The sequence below is a fragment of the Schistocerca serialis genome, chromosome 3 (assembly GCF_023864345.2).
Source record: "Schistocerca serialis cubense isolate TAMUIC-IGC-003099 chromosome 3, iqSchSeri2.2, whole genome shotgun sequence".
In the NCBI taxonomy this organism is placed as follows: Eukaryota; Metazoa; Arthropoda; class Insecta; order Orthoptera; family Acrididae; genus Schistocerca; species Schistocerca serialis.
Window position 1 is genome coordinate 57,929,924 of NC_064640.1, and position 19,844 is coordinate 57,949,767.

Consider the following 19,844-nt stretch of genomic DNA (forward strand, 5'->3'; position numbering starts at 1 on the left):
CAGGTATGCTCAGTAAGGTAGGAGACGAGGTACTGGCAGAACTGAAGCTGTGAGGACGTATCGCTAGATCGCTAGTCGCGCTTGGGTAGCTCCGATGGTAGAGCACTTGCCCGCTAAAGGCAAAGGTCCCGAGTTCGAGTCTCGGTCCGGCACACAGTTTTAATCTGCCAGGAAGTTTCACGCTCAATAATGTTCATGTCTGGGGAGTTTGGTAGCCAGCGGAAGTGTTTAACGCTTAACTCAGAAGAGTGTTCCTGGATCATCCACTCTGTAGCAATTCTGGATATGTGGAGTGTCGCATTGTCCTGCTGGAATTGCCCAAGTACGTCGGAATCCACAGTGGATGTGAATGAATACAGGTGATCAGACAGGATGCTTACGTACGTGTCACCTGTCACTGTCGTATATATACGTATCAGGGGTCCCATATCACTCCAACTGCACACGCTCCACACCATTACAGGGTCTCCACCAGCTTGAACAGTCCCCTGCTGACATGCGGGGTCCATGGATTCATGAGATTGTCGCCATACCCGCACACGTCCATCCGCTCTATACAATTTGAAACGAGACTCGTCCGATCAGCCAACATATTTCTAGTCATCAACAGTCCAATGTCGGTGTTGGCAGACCCAGGCGAGGCGTAAAGCTTTGTGGCGCGCAGCCATCAAGGGTACACGAGTGGAACTTCGTCTCCGAAAGCCCATATCGATGATGTTTCGTTGAATGGTTCGCACGCTGACGCTTGTTGATGGCCGAGCATTGAAATCTGCAGCATTTGGCAGAAGGGTTGCACTTCTGTCACGTTGAACGTTCTCTTCAGTCGTCATTGGTCCCATTCTTGCAGGATCTTTTTCCGACCTCAGCGATGTCGGAGATTTGATGATCTACGAGATTCCTGATATTCAGGGTGCACTCGTGAAATGGTCGTCCGGGAAAATCCCCACTTCATCGCTAACTCGGAGATGCTGTGTCCCATCGCTCGTGCACCGACTGTAACACCAGGTTCAAACTCACTTAAATCTTGATAACCTGCCATTGTAGCAGCAGTAACCGATCTAACAACTTGTTGTCTTATATAGGCGTTGCCGACCGCAGCGCCGTATTCTGCCTGTTTGCATATCTCTGTATTTGGATACGCATGCCTATACCAGTTTCTTTGGCGCTTCAGTGTATATCCTCTCCTTTAGGAAGTCTTTTTTCATGTATGTTTGTCCAACAAAAAACGTAAACCTTTTGTGTAACGTAGTTTACAATACAGGATAGATATCGCGTGAACAGGCAGGTTCATAAACTGATCCTGCTTACTTATCCATCTGTCGTGCTAAATATTTCCTGGAGTATCTCGAACAACGCGAATAAAATGTGCTGGATCCAGTTATGCATGAACCAAACGATTGTTCTTATTGCCAAAAGTATATTCTGTAGGAGCTCAGGAAGGATTTACCAGTAGAGCGACTTTCATATCACTTTTTAATTACTATTAAAACACAAATCAGTTCCCAATGTAAATCTACATGACACAACCTTCTCGCTTTTATCTGGGGACAATCCCTAACACTTGCCAAATGCTTTTGATGGATCTCGTGTACCCTCCTCGCCAATGCACATCCTCAAACAAACAGCTAGCGAAATGCGTTGATGAAGTGATGTCTGCGAACTGGTAATAATGATGAGGCTCGGCACTAGAAGTGTGCGGCATTGCGGAGTCTTCCAGTTCGTTCCTCACTTGCCTCAAACTACTTCTTCTTTTTCGGCTTGGTTATGAACGGACTTGGGACGCTTAATTTAAGGGGTGCCCGAATGCTGTTCCTGTCGCCACCGCACTACGAAGTATGTATACCCAAATGTATGCGTCTATTCATGTCAAAGTGAGCGAAACTTTTCTAAATGTTTGCGAATTGTGTAACTGACGCAGGACTTGGGTACGAGCGGGGTATTCACCTAATGGTATGTGGGAAACCACATCCAGTCTGGCTGACATACCGACGCTCGTCGCCTTAAGAAGCTTCGCAAGTCCGGGACCTGAATTAGGGCGACAACTAATGTAACTGAGTCAAGAAAACGCGCTAGAGGTGACTGTCCCTGGATTCCATTCCTCTGTAAGTTATTCCTATGCATCTGGCGCAGGATCACTAGCTTAATACTAGCTTCAAAAAATAACTGTGCTCTATTTTCAAATAGAAAAGTCACAAATACGGCCACGAAGCCATTCATAAACAAGTACACGTTTCTGACACACAGTTCAGAGTACAAATGTTACTGATCATCTATTCCATCACTATTGATTTCACTCGTACTAGACAGTCACACTAACAGTCAAGTTGGACGAAGACCTTCCGATTATAAATCACGACAAATTCGGTTTAATAACAGTCAAACATTCACATAATGTTCAGTTACTTGTAATACCCAGAACACTACAAAGATCCTTGCTTATGGAGGAATTAGTGTCTCTAATCAAGGTTGCATGGTATTCCACGCCGTTTTGCGATATTGGATCAGTACAGGTGGGTGCTGTAACTGAGAGCAAAATAATGAGAAGCTGACGTAATATGTTCTTCACACTACCGAGCGAGGTGGCGCAGTGGTTAGCATACTGGACTCGCATTCGGGAGGACGACGGCCATCCTGATTTAGGTTTTATGTGATTTCCCTAAAACGTGGCCGCGCGTGGTAACCGCGTGGTCTCGGCGCGTTGCCACGGTTCGCGCGGCTTCCCCCGTCGGAGATTCGAGAGTCCTCTCTCGGGCATGGGCGTGTGTGTTGTCCTTAGCGTAAGTTAGTTTAAGTTAGATTAAGTAATGTGTAACCCTAGGGACCGATGACCTCAGCACTTTGGTCCCATCGGAACTTACCACAAATATATCCGTAAATCGCTTCAGGCAAATGCCAGGATGGTTCTTTTGAAAGGGCATGGCCGACTTCCTTCCCCGTCCTTCCCTAATAGGACCGATGACCTTGCTGTCTGGCCCTCCCCCTAAATCGACCAAAACTTCAGTTCAGCAAGTCCTATAGTATTCCATGAGTTCCTTGGCACAAGCAAGTTCGCCTTAGATAACAGCTCAGAGAGGTGGGGCTAACTTGTAGGCTTCGAATGCACCGAGTGAACTCTGCTATCCCACTGGAGTGGCGTCGGTGCGGCGTTCTCTTATGTTGGGACGGTGGTGGCACTGCTCGCACGTACAGGAGTGGGTGTGTCTGCGAGCCTGGCGCGGATTGGCAGAGCAGTCACATGAGTTACTGCCAATCTCTTCACATTGACTGCCTGGCGTGGTGTCGATAGTGCACCACATGCAAAATATAGTAGAAAACGGAATTTTAACTTTCTACATCTACATCTACATCCATACTCCGCAAGCCACCTGACGGTGTATGGTGGAGGGTACTTTGAGTACCTCTATCGGTTCTCTCTTCTATTCTAGTCTCGTATTCTTCTTGGAAAGAAAGATTGTCGGTATGCCTCTGAGTGGGCTCTAATCTCTCTGATTTTATCCTCATGGTCTCTTCGCGAGATATACCTAGGAGGGAGCAATATACTGCTTGACTCCTCGGTGAAGGTATGTTCTCGTAACTTCAACAAAAGCCTGTACCGAGCTACTCAGCGTTTCTCCTGCAAAATCTTCCACTGGAGTTTATCTATCATCTCCGTAACGCTTTCGCGATTACGAAATGATCCTGTAACGAAGCGCGCTGCTCTCCGTTGGATCTTCTCTATCTCTTCTATCAACCCTATCTGGTACGGATCCCACACTGGTGAGCAATACTCAAGCAGTGGGCGAACAAGTGGACTGTAACCTACTTCCTTTGTTTTCGGATTGCATTTCCTTAGGATTCTTCCAATGAACCTCAGTCTGGCATCTGCTTTACCGACGATCAACTTTATGTAATCATTCCATTTTAAATCACTCCTAATGCCTACTCCCAGATAATTTATAGAATTAACTGCTTCCAGTTGCTGACCTGCTATATTGTATCCAAATGATAAGGGATCTTTCTTTCTATGTATTCGCAGCACATTACACTTGTCTACATTGAGATTCAATTGCCATTCCCTGCACCATGCGTCAATTCGTTGCAGATCCACCTGCATTTCAGTACAATTTTCCATTGTTACAACCTCTCGATATACCACAGCATCATCCGCAAGAAGCCCCAGTGAACTTCCGATGTTATCCACAAGGTCATTTATGTATATTGTGAATAACAACGGTCCTACGACACACCCCTGCGGCACACCTGAAATCATTGTTACTTCGGAAGACTTCTCTCCATTGCTGCGTTCTGTTATCTAGGAACTCTTCAATCCAATCACACAATTGGTCTGATAGTCCATATGCTCTTACTTTGTTCATTAAACGACTGTGGGGAACCCTCAGAAAAACTATACAAATCGGAAATTAATGATAATTTCCGCTTTATACTGTTCTCTATGACACCATTCCTCGACAAACAATATTGAACATCTTACTGAAAGTTTCAGAAGCACTACAGACACATTCTTTCTCTATGAAAACTAGATCCCGACTCCTCGACAGTTTAGCCTGCACAGTCAAGTTACTGGCTTCAGGCTCTTATATGGATGGATGAGACAAAATATGGCCAAAGAATGTTGTAGCTGCTCCCGTATAGCTAGATACTTTATCTACTTAACCAACCATAAAAACTCTCCTCCTCCCGAACACGCCATGAAGGTCCAACGGTACCGACGGTACCGCCTGGCCGCCGTGTCATGCTCAGCCCATAGGCGTCACTGGATGTGGTTATGGAGGGGCATGTAGCCAGCACACCGCTCTCCCAGCCGTATGTCAGTCTCTGAGACCAGAGCTACTACTTCTCAATCAAGCAGCTCCTCAGTTTGCCTCACAACGGTTGAGTGCACCCCAATTGCCAACAGCGCTCGGTAGACCGGATGGTCACCCATCTAAGTACTAGCCCAGCCCGACAGCGCTTAACTTCGGTGATCTGACGGGATCCAAGGTTACCACTGCGGCAAGGCCGTTGGCGACCAGTCATAAGCTTTTAATGAATTTGTGTATTCTGTCAAAATACATTCTCTCAAAATACCGAACTTTAAATAACAATATCTTTATGTGTTCTGATCAAAATACCGCCTGCTTTTTACATAACGCCTCTCATACAGTGCACTTGATCCGTTATATAGTTCTGCAGCATTACGTACAGGTTCATATAAATTATTTACTATTTTAACGTCTATTTTTGATATAACCCTGCATTCATTCCACCATACATCCTGATAGCATAAAAGTTATATATTATTAACCAAAAACAACTGGAAGTGAAAGGTAAAGCTCTGACAATATTTAAAACAGCACCTGTCCTACTTTTGTTGTTAAAAGCTGTGTTCTGATTACTTGACAATAAACTGTTTGCTTAGAGGTCCTGTACGATATGTATAAAATGTCTTACGAGAGTATCAGGAAACAAATCTTTACACAATACGGAAAATTTCGAGATTTAATTAATTTTCTATGCCTCATCAAATACAAGGCTATTCAAAACGAGGGAACAGACTTCAAACATTTATCGCTTCCAAACTACAAAAGATAGAAACACAATTCCAACGTTCCTGGAAAGAGAAAATTTCAAAATTTTATGCATTCTATGTGAGCACCACGTGTTACACGACAAATATCAAAACGGTGGCTCATATCCAGCCACACACGAAGCAACTGGTCTCTCGTTATCGAATTCACAGCTTCAGCAACGCGATGTCGAAGACTTTCAAGATTGTCAGGTACGGAGGGGATAAAAACGCGGTCTTTTACATAACCCCACGGATAAAAGTCATAAGGTGTGAGGTCTGGGACGTTGGATTGGAAGAGGAGGAACACAAGATGAACTTCATCGCCGGTGGCCTCCCAGGTCTCCAGACCTCAAACCTTGTGACTTTTATCTGGGAGGTTACGTAAAAGACCGCGTTTTTATTCCCCCCTATGCCTGACATTCCTGAAAGTCTGCGACATCGCATTGTTGAAGCTGTGAGTTCGATAACGAGAGACCAGCTGCTTCGTGTGTGGCAGGAAATGAGCCACCATTTGATATTTATCGTGTAACGCGTAGTACTCACACTGAATGCATAAAATTTTGAACTTTCTTCTTTCCAGGAACGTTGCAATTGTATTTCTATCTTTTATAGTTTGGAAGCAATAAATGTTTGAAAGCTGTTCCTTCTTTTTTAATAGCTCTGTATTTAATTAGAGTCGTACCGCCCAAAATGACAAAATTTGACATTTTTACTTGTATGCAAATCATGAAAATATGGATGTTTATGCTTAATTTGGTGTTGGTTTTATTGAAATATTTGATTATTTACTATTTTAAATAAATATTTAAAAATAATCATGCAATGACATTCCCGAGAATTTTGTTTTCCGTCATTTCGCATATTGGCATTTTTCTCTGGAACTGTGTAGTCTAGAAGGCTGTGGTTTCTTTTGTTTTGTACAGAACTGTCCGTTTCATAAGTTGCCTACACTGGCGGTACTTCGCAGTAAACTCTTTTAACTATACATTTGTTTGTGTTTGACAACAGCAGTTATCCACTAGCCGCGTTTTGGTTTCTGTGTTTCCTGTGATAGTTTTCGTCATGACTAAACCAAAAGGAGTGTTAAAAAAAACGAAACAAAGGAAACAGATATTACAGAACAAATACAGCAGCAGTAAAAAGAGTGGTTAGCGCCGAAGGGCGTGATAATTTGGTTGTAAATAGTGACAGTCCTTCTATTCCTCCGAGTGCTTCCAAGAAAAAACTGCTGGGTAATGATGTAAAATACAACGCAGCTTCAGACAGTGAAACAAACTGCAATATCATTATTAATCTCCATATACTTATTTCAGCTTTGTGTGAAACAATGTGTTGTTGTATACGTGGAGGGGAAACCGAAATTTCTGAAAAGCTATCTCAACACAATGGTCTGGTGTGCACTTTACAAATAATGTGTCTGAACTGTAAAAGCGAAAAGACTTCCAAGACTTCAGAAGTAAGTGTAAAGAATGGACTTTTTGACACTAATCTAAGATACTTCTATGGACTTAGATGCATAGGAAAAGGCCATTACGCTGATAAGGTTCCTTGTGGCTTGCTGAACCTCCCTAGTCCCCCCACAAATTTTATAAAATACAACTCCATAGTAAAAATAGTGCCAAGGCGTGTGCTATGGAGTCAATGACTACAGCAGCAGAGCAGTCTGTAGCAGAAAATGGTAGTTCTGACATAGCAATATCATTAGACGGATCCTGGCAAAAAAGAGGTTTCCAGTCAAAGAATTCATGTGCATCTATTATCTGCATCGACAATGGGAAAGTGTTGGATGTTGATGTGTTGGCCATGTACTGTCAGGGTTGTAGGCAAGTGGGCAAGAGTACTGAAAAGCAAACTAAGCATGAAATGAACTTTCAGAGAAACTATGAAGGAACTAATGGAGGGATGGAGGTTGCTTCTGCGGTGAAAATCTTCCAACGTTCCCAGCATGACCGTGCTGTTTGCTACATGAGTTTTCTTGGGGATGGAGACTCACGATCGTATAAGGCAGTGGTGGAGAGTAAACCCTATGGTGATTTGTCAATTACAAAACTAGAGTGCATTAATCATGTGCAAAAGGGGATGGGCACGAGACTACGTAGACTCAGACAGCAGTTGGGAAGTACCAAGTTATCTGATGGTCTAAGTATAAGACGTCGACTGACTGATAAACAGTAAATACTTGAAGGCAAAAGAGGAGGGTAAAGTAGACACTTTCTCGCATAAAATTACTATACCAAATGCTGTTGTGCTTGCCATGAAACCTGTGTTTCAGGATCTTGCAAAACTAGAGCTGTTGAAGAAATGTCTCAAGGGCAAAACACAAAATGCGAATGAATCATTTAACAATGTTGTGTGGTCAAGGATACCAAAAAATGTGGTTGTTGGAAGGTCAGTCTTTGAACTTGGTGTTTTGGATGATGTTCTTACTTTTAAGTACGGCTATTCTGGAAGACTACAGGTTTTGGAATATCTTGGCATTCATAAAGGTTACAACACCACTAAAAGTGTGATGGACTTGGACTGACTGCGAATCATGAAGGCAGAGATTGCAACAAACAATTTTTCAAAAGAAGCCAGATCCAAGAGAAGGATGGTAGCACTGGGTGAGGAAGATGAAGGAGGAAATGAGGACTACCATCCAGGAGTATTCTAACATATTTTTTATGTATCAGTTGGCTGTATATTAAATTTTTTTCTTTAAACGCAATTTTTTCAACATGACATTTTTCAGTATGAAAGCCCCTTTTTCTCAGAAACGTCTGAATCTACATCAATGAATTATTTACCACATAACATAGATAGTACAATGATGTTGTAGCTCCACTTTGGTAGTATTTACTGTAATAGTTAAAATTAAAGAAATTAAAATTGTGAAAATTTACACCAAAAAATTACATGTTTAGGGAAAAAATCATAACTTTTTTTCCAGTAGTTATTTTAAAGTGATTGTAGAGCAATACAGTCACAAGACATGGGAGAACATGTGATAAAAACACCACATTTATGTACTCAACAGTTCCTGAGAAAACGGGGCATTTATATAGCCAATTTAACATTGTCGAGATAGGGCGGTACGACTCCCCTTAAGATATCAACTTGCAAATGGAATGGTGAAGTACTATTGCTATTTAAGTGTTACACAAAGTTTCATTACAATCGGTGTACTGAATGAGAAGTTAATTGGCAGGTTGCTGTTTGATTTAGCGACTAGATAAGCTCATATACTGGGGTACGTCACGTGGGACGTGCATACCACAACAGTCCTCTCTTACCAGTGCTAAGACCAGCTACCGAGATTGTTTGTACGAGATAGAGAGTTAATGTAGTAATAGATGCCCACGCCGTGTGCAACTTGTGGAATGTATGAAGAGTGTATTTGGTTGTGCGTGTTTTAGGGTTGCAGGCCGCTGGAGAAGAACTTCGACGACATCAAGCACACGACGCTGAGCGAGCGTGGTGCACTGAGGGAGGCGGCGCGCTGCCTCAAGTGCGCAGACGCCCCCTGCCAGCTCTCCTGCCCCACGCGCATCGACGTCAAGAGCTTCATCACCAGCATCGCCAACCAGGTGCGCACCAAGCTTCACCTACTACCCTGCGGAAACGTATTCTCAGGTCCACTAGACGTTTTCTGCGTGCATTGCTGTAGCGGCATGTCACCGTCAGCCTTCTATCATACACCGCTGTGTCTAGGTGTCTCCAAGAGCTCCCCAAACTCTGTAATTTACGGTTTAAAGTACAGTGGTTACCTGTTAAAGAGCGAGACCAGTCAATAAAACATTCTGCGTGCGACTTGTGGCTGTCCTCAAAAGCTTAATTTCAACAGTCGCTTTTCTCCTGCAAGTAATGCATGATCTCGAAAAGGGCGTATATTTATTGTGTTTAAAATATTGGACTGTGGAGTGGAATATAGAGAGAGCATTAAAGCAGACAGAGTTTTATAGTGAACAGGAATTTTTATGGGCCCCTACGAGCTGCGATAATAAAAACAAACTGAAAAGACTAGACACTTGGAGGGAAATAACTCAGCTACTAGAAAGTGATATGCACGGTGTGAAAAAGAAAATGGTGTCCTTATTAACATCTTTTCGCTGTCAGCAGCAAAGAGAAACAAAGTGACTATTAACTTTCTGCTGCAGGTACATCTCTGCTAAAAAAAGTGTTATCTTTGGTAATTTTAGAGAATACACAATTCAATAAGAATTCGAAATCTGTAGCTTTCATTAAGGGAAAAAATCATGAAATAGCCCATTCTCCAGTTCAGTTTTAAGGTAGACGTTAATTTTGTCCCACTACTCTGCTCCCTGCTTTTTAAAAGAGAGGTTGCCCACCAGCGTAGTTTCTTCTTCTTCTTTTTCTGATGATCTGCTTCCTGCAGTAAAATAAATTCTCCACATGCGTCGACTGCTGAATCCTCTTCTTCCCTAATAATATCGGACGGGAAATTGCAATTAAATCAAATGGTTTAAATGGCTCTGAGCACTATGGGACTTAACATCGGAGGTCATCAGTCCCCTAGACTTACAACTACTTAAACCTAACTAATCTAAGGACATCACACACATCCATGCTCGAGGCAGGATTCAAACCTGCGACTGTAGCAGTCGCGCGGTTCCGGACTGAAGCGCTTAGAACCGCTCGGTCACAGCGGCTGGCAAACTGCAGTTAAAACGCTACTTCATAACATTAACAAACCGGGGGCAACGCCTGCAAGTTATCAGAGCCAACTGCAGTTCCGCATGGGCAAATCATTTGGCCCCAAACTCTTCGTTTGGTGTGGCTGGGAAGCCGAGCGCCAATACATTGGTGACCAACGTTTGCCGAATCCAATCTCTGTGGTTTGTTGGCCCTCGTTGGCTATAACAGCGCGGACACTTATGTCTGCAAAGGCGTACGATAATCAACCGCTTCGTTGGTCGAGATTAGCTTAGTGTGTACAGGCGGCAAAGTAGAGCCAGCGAAGCAGTTGGTCTTGGTTGTAGTTCGGACATCCGGCGGTAACGTCAAAACGTTGGCGGTGAGTTGACCTCCGGACCCCTTTCCTAGGGTGGACACAGATCGAATGTTCGTTGGTTCAGTAGCGATTTGTCGTGTCTCTTGAATGGGTGTGTATTAACTGTGTTTAAAAATACATTAAAATGGCATATGAATTCCCAGTAGCGAAATATCTCAAATGACCATTAATCTTCGTAAAGGAAGTGTCATCTTTGGAAATTTGAGTGTACACAATTAAATAACAGTCCTAAATCTCTAGATTTCATTCGGAAAAAAATATGAACTAGCTCACATTCCAGTTCAGCTTTAAGATCAGAAATTAATTTTGTCGCATCAAATTATCCCCTACTTTTTTTTTTTTTTCTTTTTCTGACGATCAACTTCTTGCAGTAATATAAATGCTGCATACGCGACGACTACAAAATCCTCTTCTTCCCTCGTAATATCGACTCATGAAATTGTAATCAAAACGCTACTTTACAGCAATATCAAAATGGGGTCAACATCGACAAGTTGTAAGAGCAAGCCGAGGTTTCGCATGACCGAACTCCTTACCCCAACCCCTTGGTTTGGTGAGAATGAGAGACTGAACGCCAATGCGTTACCGACCAACGTTCAGCCGAATCCATTGGCTGTCGTTAGTTGACCCTCGTCGGTTTAATGTGTACGCGCTTTTTACTATGATCTCCAGTTTTTCGCACAAACGTTTCTTTTATAGTTTATTTACGTCGTGAATACAGCTTCCAACAGGTCGTCCTCTAAGCCTTTCTTGTCACGAAGAATCGACCACAGTATCACCGTAGTCCATCTCTCACCATTTCGTCTAGCTATATGCATGGCCCATCTCCATTTCAGTTTCTATCAGTCACTATGACTCCCTCAACCTCTGTTTTCTTTCTCTTATCCATTTCTTTTACTTGTTTTCCTTCTTGTTATGCCCAACATATTGCTCGTTGGCCTGTTTGTTTAATGACCGTGGTGGATTGTGAATTTACTTGTGAACACAGCATTCAGTTTCCACAATGAATTCCAGCCCTTTTTTATCTTTCTGTTTACTTCTCTAAGTGCCCATACGCTTGTTCTTTATGTTTGTCCTAATTATGAAGTTCGTCATTTGTTTCTGTCGATTCATAATTAATATTTACTGTTCTACTATTGGTGTTCTGGTTGTACATTCTCTGCGTCTTCACACCGAAGGTGGTTCAGATAAGATTCGTTTTGTGTATTCCTCCTTCAAGGCTGCACAAAATAGTTTGGGTGAAATAGAGTTCTCTTGCTTAACTCCTTTCTCAATTTGATACTTTTCACTGTCTTCATGTAATCGAATGCAAGCTGTAGCTTTTTATGTACTCTTCAACAAATTGATTTCAATAAATTCTAATTCTTCATCCTCAAGTGCTGCCAGCACAGGTTTTATTGCGGAGAAGTGACTTAACTGCTACCTAACGGATTGTTTGCAGAATGAATCTTTCACTCTGTAGCGGAGAGAAAGGTTCATTCTTTAATTAATCAACTGGTTATCGTCACAGGGTGTAAATTTTAATGAACAGAATTAAACAAAAAATGTTCTATGCAACAATAAATATCACAACAATGGAGGCAATGGTGTGCAAAAATAGTTGAAGGTATGTTTTCGAATGTACACAAAACTATTATTTGCGACCTTTTGTTTACATAGCACAGGATCTTGCTTCCTAGACCTTTTAAATTAAAACATATTGCAAATTAACATCTTTGGCCTTACTTGTAGTCGGTGAACAAAGGAGGTGTCGGGTGTTTTCAGAACTACTACGGCGCAGCGAAGACCATCCTGTCCGAGAACCCGCTGGGGCTGACGTGCGGCATGGTGTGCCCCACCAGCGACCTCTGCGTGGGCGGATGTAACCTGCAGGCGTCCGAGGAGGGTCCCATCAACATCTCCGGCCTGCAGCATTTCGCCGTCCAGGTACTTGCTTTCGATTTTGCTTCACAGTGCATCTGTTGGTATAATGGTCCCAGCGAGAGCACGCAGAGAAAATGTCTCACTTTAGTCTTGTAAGATGGAAAGATTTAGATTTTCACGTTTCGCTTACAAACGCTGAAACGACGATGATCGACCAGGAAGATTGCCAGTTAGAATCCCATGTTGAAGAAATTTCCGTCACCATAATATTTTCAGTGACAGAAAGAGAAGTAGTAGATTATAAATGCCGAACACCAAATTGCACGACAAAGTCATGGGTTAATTTGCATACGTCTCCCCAGTACCTTTCACAGTGGACGATAAGACTGCTCATAGTGAGCCGTTTAGTGGACAGGGACGCTAAGTTATATACAGCTACATCCACCATGCCTCGCAGGGGACTTTCAGCGACTTGAGTCCCTGTTACGTTGAGTTGCTGCACTACGGCGGGCGAAAGGAGATTCGGCACGATATTAGGAGGTATCTCATGGCTTTTGTCACCTTAGTGTAGCTGCAGCTTAAATTTGTTCTGTGTTATTGTTCTCCCTAGAAATCCCATACCTTTTGTGTTAATGAACAACGGCACTTTGTAGAATAATTGGAGACAATTATGGACCTTCCTAGAATTATCTTGTTTCGTTCTACTTTGGATTTAGTGGTTTCCGTCTTTTCTTCAGCGTTTCTAGCCAGTCAGTCTTTCGCCTAATTTGTACTCTTTTTAAGACCGTGTTTACTATTCATTGGTGTTCCCAGTCGTATGTACAAGGGGAGAGACCCTCAGTGGGGATTCATACGTCATGTATAAATCCATTTGAATTGGCTCCAGGTTCGATGTAGTCTCCTTCCCTGCTCCAATACTCCGTCTAATATTTCGTCCCGCAGATAGTGCATGGCTTGTGAATTCTAAACAAAAGTGTCTTTTACTGTCGGAAGTGGACACATTTATTAAATTACAGTACTGTACCTACATTAAATTGTTATACATTCACCAAAGCCTGGTACATATTTATTTTTCTTCTTCTTCTTCTTTTAGAAATACTTTCACCGTATAGCTTCGACACTATTCGGACGGCTTTGTTTACATCGTGTTATTCTGTTATTTTAAAATATATATGTATCGAGTTAATTGATGCAAGGATGTGAAGTGATGGCAAAATTTTCACCGGTTTTCGCAATCGGCTTCACTTAAGGTCATTACTGATCAACGTAGATAACATAAACAGCAGTGGGAAAAATTATCAGACTTTCCCGTACTATGGCGGTGTATTTCTTATCGTTGAAGATACTGTCCACACCTTCTACCTTAATACGACTATGCCAAGCAGCTGGGTACCACCTCTGGACTTGAGAACACCCATTAGTGTTGATGAAGTATACCTTCTTACAAATTATAATTCTGAAGTAATAGCATAAATGATGCAATATGAGAATGATTAGAATAACGTCTGCTTGTGAGCATAAACGACACAAACTAGCAGTTGCTGCGGTTTAGATCGAATAATTCTGGATGGCTTACGACAGTCCATCCCTGCTGTTTGTGACTATTACTGTACAGCCGGCTGATACTGTTTGCACGAGTGTGTACCAGATGAAACTCACGTGACGCAATCTACTAAAAGTAAGAATTCCTGAAACAGTCTAATTCTTAATGTAGCCTCCTCTCTGCCGTTAAGTTCTTGGAATTTGTCCCGCAGAGGATATTACTGTACATTGATAAACATTTTTTACTGTGGTGTGCCGACACGGTTTGGATGTATACAATGAAAGGTTCTATGATGAATGCCAGTCTGGGATGCCAACAACCATACTGGCTACGATATTCAAGTCGTTAATCTCATCTATATACTCTGCCCAAACAATTTAAACAATAATTAACTCACTTGCATCCATCGACGCGCAAGTCGCCGAAGTGGCGTGAAATCGAAAGACTTGCAGCGAACGGTCTGCCCGACAGGAGGCCCTAGTCACCCGATATTTACATGTTTACTTGCATACAAATTACATCGCAATTACTGCGTCGCAGTCAAACAGTTATGGCTTGTTTAGGATCTTGGAGTTTACTAAAATACTGATAGAACACTTACAGTCATGAAAAATCTTGTATAATTGGCCACTATCAGCCTTCTGTATAAACGGCATGTCTAATCATTTGTTTGTTGTTTACATTGCTAGCAATTTAAACGCAAACTTGGCAAATAATATATTACATGCTTGGATATCTATATGGTAAACATTTCAGCACAGAAACATGTAGTAAGTAGGAGTAACGTCATTTACATTCTTTATTTATACAGAAAAATTGCGCAGCATATTTCTCATTGGATATCTCTTTTAAATGTTGTTTGTCTGTGACAAAATCACAAAGATGGAGAAACTTATACCAGCAGATGTTGGGATTCGACAGTGGCAGGATCATGCCCTATCGCGATTGCTGTTTAAGGTACCGTAATATCGCCGCTCGCGTTGGTCGGGATCCCACGACTATCTTTCGAATATTGGGCCCATAGCTTCATGGGGGCTGTATTCAACATCATGCAGAAACTCAACCGTCTCACACAACTAGTTCCCGATAGGACAGACACTGTTCATTCGGCTGTGCAGGACCGCTCAGTCCCTTCAAGTATTTTAAGTCAATAAACGCCCTTGTTTGCAGCAAGACAGATATCCTTATGGACAGTGTGACGACTTCTGGAACATTACTGACTGAGCACACGGTGACCACTGTTGTGGCTTCCCGAGAGGCGGGAGTAGAGAGTCTTCCTACTATACCGTAGGCTCACAATAAGGAAAATTTCTATCCTTCCTGGTGTTGCAATTTTAATGATCAGTGATGAATAAAGTACGCCAAATGAAGATTGACTTATCTAGAGGCTTTTTTATGTGTCCAGGTTGTGAATGATTTTGGTTCGGTATGAAAATTACACTCTCTGATCAAAAGTATCCGAACACCTAGTAGCCCAGCCGGCCGCCTTGGCCGAGCGGTTCTAGGCGCTTCAGTCCGGAACCGCGCGGCCGCTACGGTCGCAAGTTCCAATCCTGCCTCGGGCATGGATGTGTGTGATGTCCTTAGGTTAGCTAGGTTTAAGTAGTTCTAAGTTTAGGGGACTGATGACCTCAGCTGTTAAGTCCCATAGTGCTTAGAGCCATTTGAACCTAGTAGCGCATATTGACATGGGGTGTGTCCAACTTTATGATGACCTGAACTCTGCTAGGGACATTTTTACCGAGTGTCTAAAAGTCCGTGGGGGAACTGCAGCCCATTCTCCCTGAGTATCTGATATCAGAGAAGTTAGTATCGTTAGACGCTGAGGTCTGGAGCGAAGTCGACCTTCTAGCTCACCCCAAAATTGTTCTATTTGGTATAGGTCGGGATTCTGGGCAGTCCAGTCCATTTACTGTCCACGAACTATTGCCTTACAAAATGATATTTTATAGCAGGGTGCATCGTCATGCTGATACGAACAATCATCATCTACGAACTGTTTCTCCACTGTACGAAATACATAATGCTGAAAATGTGTTCATATCCTGTCGCATTTAGCGTTTCCATTAGCCAATAATGGGACAACACTCTGACCACTAAAAATACCCCCCTACCGTAATACTACCTACTCTGTACTTCACTGTTGGCGCTACACGTAATAGCAAGTATCGTTCTCCAGGTATTCGTCAAATCGAAACCCTTCCACCGGACTCCCATATGGTATAGCGTGACTCAACAATCCAAATCACTCGTTTACGGTCATCCACTCTCCAGTGGCGTCAGTCTTTACACCACCATGAGAGTCGCATGGACTTCTGAAATCTGTGGCTTATGAGGAGTTGTTCGACCACTGTACCCCATTCTCTTTAACTCTGTACACACACTCATTGTGCTAGCTGGACTGCTGGTAGTACTTTGGCACTCACGAGTGACTCCTTCAGCTAATTTCATGCGATTCTTTATAATAACCCTCCTCAATGCTCAGGGATCCCTTTACATCAGTACATGAGGTCCGCCTTGTAAGGGTATGGCTGTGGTTTTTCCTCCCACTTCAAAGACACATAATCAAAAACTTTCCTGGGTAGTTTTGGGTCAGTTGAAAAGTTCTTGATGGATTTGTTATTCAGGTGACATCTAATAACTAGTACACGATCAAAGTCACTGAGCTCCCCTAACTGACCCACTCTGTCGTTACTGCTTCTCTACTCACAACAGAAAACTACACATCTCCTTCAATAATCGCGGGTCCGCATCTCGTGAGATCTAGTGGTCAACTCTGTACTGGCGCAAGCTATCGCCAGCACATCGGTCGGCAAAGAAGCAGCGCGAAGATCGATAGTAGGCTTTGGATCAAGCACGCCTATCACGAGAGAGGCCAGAGACACACTGACAAGCAACACGCCGCAAGCGCCCTCTAGACAGCACGTATTTAGGCCGCTGCCACTGACTGGAGGGCCTCAGTTACTCACACTCCTGTTGACTACTGTCAGTATCTTCGCAGTGTGGGCTCAGTTCAAAAATGGTTCAAATGGCTCTGAGCACTATGGGACTTAACTTGTGAGGTCATCAGTCCCATAGAACTTAGAACTACTTAAACCTAACTAACCTAAGGACATCACACACATCCATGCCCGAGGCAGGACTCGAATCTGCGACCGTAGTGGTTGCGCGGCTCCAGACTGTAGCGCCTAGAACGGCTCGGCGCCTCAGTTCACATCGCGGGTTATGACGGTACATAGCGATCAGATTAGTGCCTATAGCGGGACTAGCAGAGAGACTGAAGTTTGTAATAGCAAGATTACCGATATTGTCTGCAAGAGGACTATTACTGATGAACATGTACTACAACATGTGCACTCTATTCAAGTTAAGTAACAACATCGTGTTCGTGTAGATAAAGAACCGTATTAATCCACATGTGCATTTGTGTTGTAGAAAGAGGATACTGGCCACTCATAACAATATCCTCTCCCTTGCGATGCAAGACACTAGACACTAGGGTGACGATTAGGAAACTACAATTCCATATTACATAGGGATGCCCAGATACTATTGATCGTACAGTGCATATTAATTTATTAATTTGGTGGCCGAAAGTCATACGCTCTGGCCTTGAATTGACAGCGTCTGGGCTAGAAATGGTCGGCCTTGCGCTGCTGGGATTCTCATTCAGTGGAACTGTTCAGGTTTTCCCGCACACACCAGTCTCCAGTCCTAGAAGAAGGTAGTTCTGCTAATAACAGTCCTGGCATGCGGTGGCTGCAAATCTAATTGACACACAGTACAAACTAAATGACATAACTAACCGAAAAGTTGAACAGTAAATTAGTCGATGTAACCGAACAATCCATAATGTACTCGTGGAATGGTCGCAAATTTCAGATCATTTTCTTTAATTTTTTTATTTCCACAAGGTCCTTCATGATGGCTGCTGCTACTTTTCTTCTGTCCAATTCTGGGATGCAATTTGCTTTCATTCTTTCGCTGTGTGTGTTGCAGGTATTTCAAAAGATGAAACTGGCTCAGACGAAGGCCCCTGGGCAGAGCGTGAAATTCGCCGACGCAAAGATAGCACTCGTCGGCGCCGGGCCTGCATCTCTGTCGTGCGCCACCTACCTGGCCAGGATGGGCTACAACAACATCACCATCTTCGAGAAGCAGAGCTACACCGGGGGCCTCAGGTAATTTGTACACCTTTGTCAAAATCCACGTCACGTAGTTGGCTCCACACACAAGCTACACTGAAGAGACAAAGCAACTGGTACATCTGCCGCGAGTACGCAGAAGTGCCGGAACACGACGTGGCATGGACTCGACTAATGTCTGAAGCATTGCTGGAGAGAGCTGACACCATGAAACGTACAAGACAGGCCATAATAGTACGAGCGGTTGGAGATCTCTTGTGAACAGCACGTCGCAACGCATCCCAGATATGCTCAATAATGTTCAGGTCTGGGGTGTTTGGTGGCCAGCGGAAGTATTTAAACTCATAAGAGTGTTGCTGGAGCCACTCTGCAGCAATTCTGGACGTGGAGGGTTCACGTTGTCCTGCTGGAATTGCCCAAGTCCGTCGGAATGCACAATGGACATAAATGGATGCAGGTGATCAGACAGGATGCTTACGTACGTGTCACCTGTCAAGTCGTATCTAGACGTATCAGGGGTCCCATACCACACCAACTGCACACGCTACACACCATTACAGGGCCTCCACCAATTTGAACAGTCTTCTGCTGACATGCAGAGTCCATGGCTTCGTGAGGTTGTCTCCTTACCCGTACACGTCCATCCCCTCCAGATAATTTCAAACGAGACTCCGACCAGGCAAAATGTTTCCAGTCATCAACAGTCCAATGTCGTTGTTGACGGGCCCAGGCGAGGCGTAAAGCTTTGTGTCGCAGTCATCAAGGGTACACGAGTGGGCCTTCGGCTCTGAAAGTTCATATCGATGATGTTTCGTTGAATGGCTCACATGCTGACACTTTTTGATGGCCAAGCATTGAAATCTGCAGCAATTTGCTGAAGGGTTGCACGTCTGTCACGTTGAACGTTCTCTTCAGTCGCCGTTGGTCCCATTCTTGTAGGATCTTTTTCCGGTCGCAGCGATGTCGGAGATTTGATGTTGTACCGGATTCCTGATATTCACGGTACACTCGTGAAATTGTCGTACGGGAAAATCCCCACTTCATCGCTACCTCGGAGATACTGTGTCCCATCGCTCATGCGCCGACTACGACACCACGTTTAAACTCACTTAAATCTTGATAACCCGCCTTTGTAGCAGCAGTAACCGAGCTAACAAATGCGCCAGACACTTATCTTATACAGGCGTTGCCGAACGCAGTGTCGTATTCTGCCTGTTTGCATGCTTATACCAGTTTCTTTGGCGCTTCAGTGTATTTCACAATAGGTCGAAAAGTTCCCGCATTTGTTGACTCTAGCATCAGCGGTAAGTCAGTGGTCAGTCTGTGTGATCATTATATTGGCACAATATGGTACGATCACACGAGGAAGGCACAGTAGTCTATAGCCTGGCGACATCGAGATGATCAGCTACTGATGCCAGCTGATTCCAAACACAAATAAATGTAATGTAATGCGAGTAAGTAGACAAAAAGATTTGAATTCATTTCACTATGTGAATGGCGATCAGCCACTGCAATAAGTTACTACTGTGAAGTGTCTAGGAGTTTCTGTACCGAGTGATTTCAGGTGGAACGACCATATATATCATTCGGTGGTGAAGTCACATCCAGGCTTATATTTATTGGGAGAAGTCTAAGATAGTGTAATTCATGCACGAAAGAGGTCGCTTGAAAATACTTGCCAGGCAATACTTGAGTATTGTGCATCAGCCTGTAACCTCCCCCTCACTTATC

The 19,844-nt window shown here is 43.4% G+C and overlaps 1 protein-coding gene and 1 pseudogene across 1 annotated transcript in view; one reads left to right on the forward strand and one right to left on the reverse strand.

Moving 5' to 3' along the window:
- LOC126471525 (dihydropyrimidine dehydrogenase [NADP(+)]) overlaps window positions 1–19,844 on the forward strand; it is a 272,626-nt gene that overhangs the window by 65,545 nt on the left and 187,237 nt on the right. Inside the window, exons 3-5 of the mRNA XM_050099748.1 lie at window positions 8,944–9,114; window positions 12,324–12,485; window positions 17,965–18,146. Coding sequence (XP_049955705.1) covers window positions 8,944–9,114; window positions 12,324–12,485; window positions 17,965–18,146 — 515 coding nt within the window. The remainder of the gene's footprint in view (window positions 1–8,943; window positions 9,115–12,323; window positions 12,486–17,964; window positions 18,147–19,844) is intronic.
- Window positions 4,889–5,006, reverse strand: LOC126472309 (5S ribosomal RNA; annotated as a pseudogene).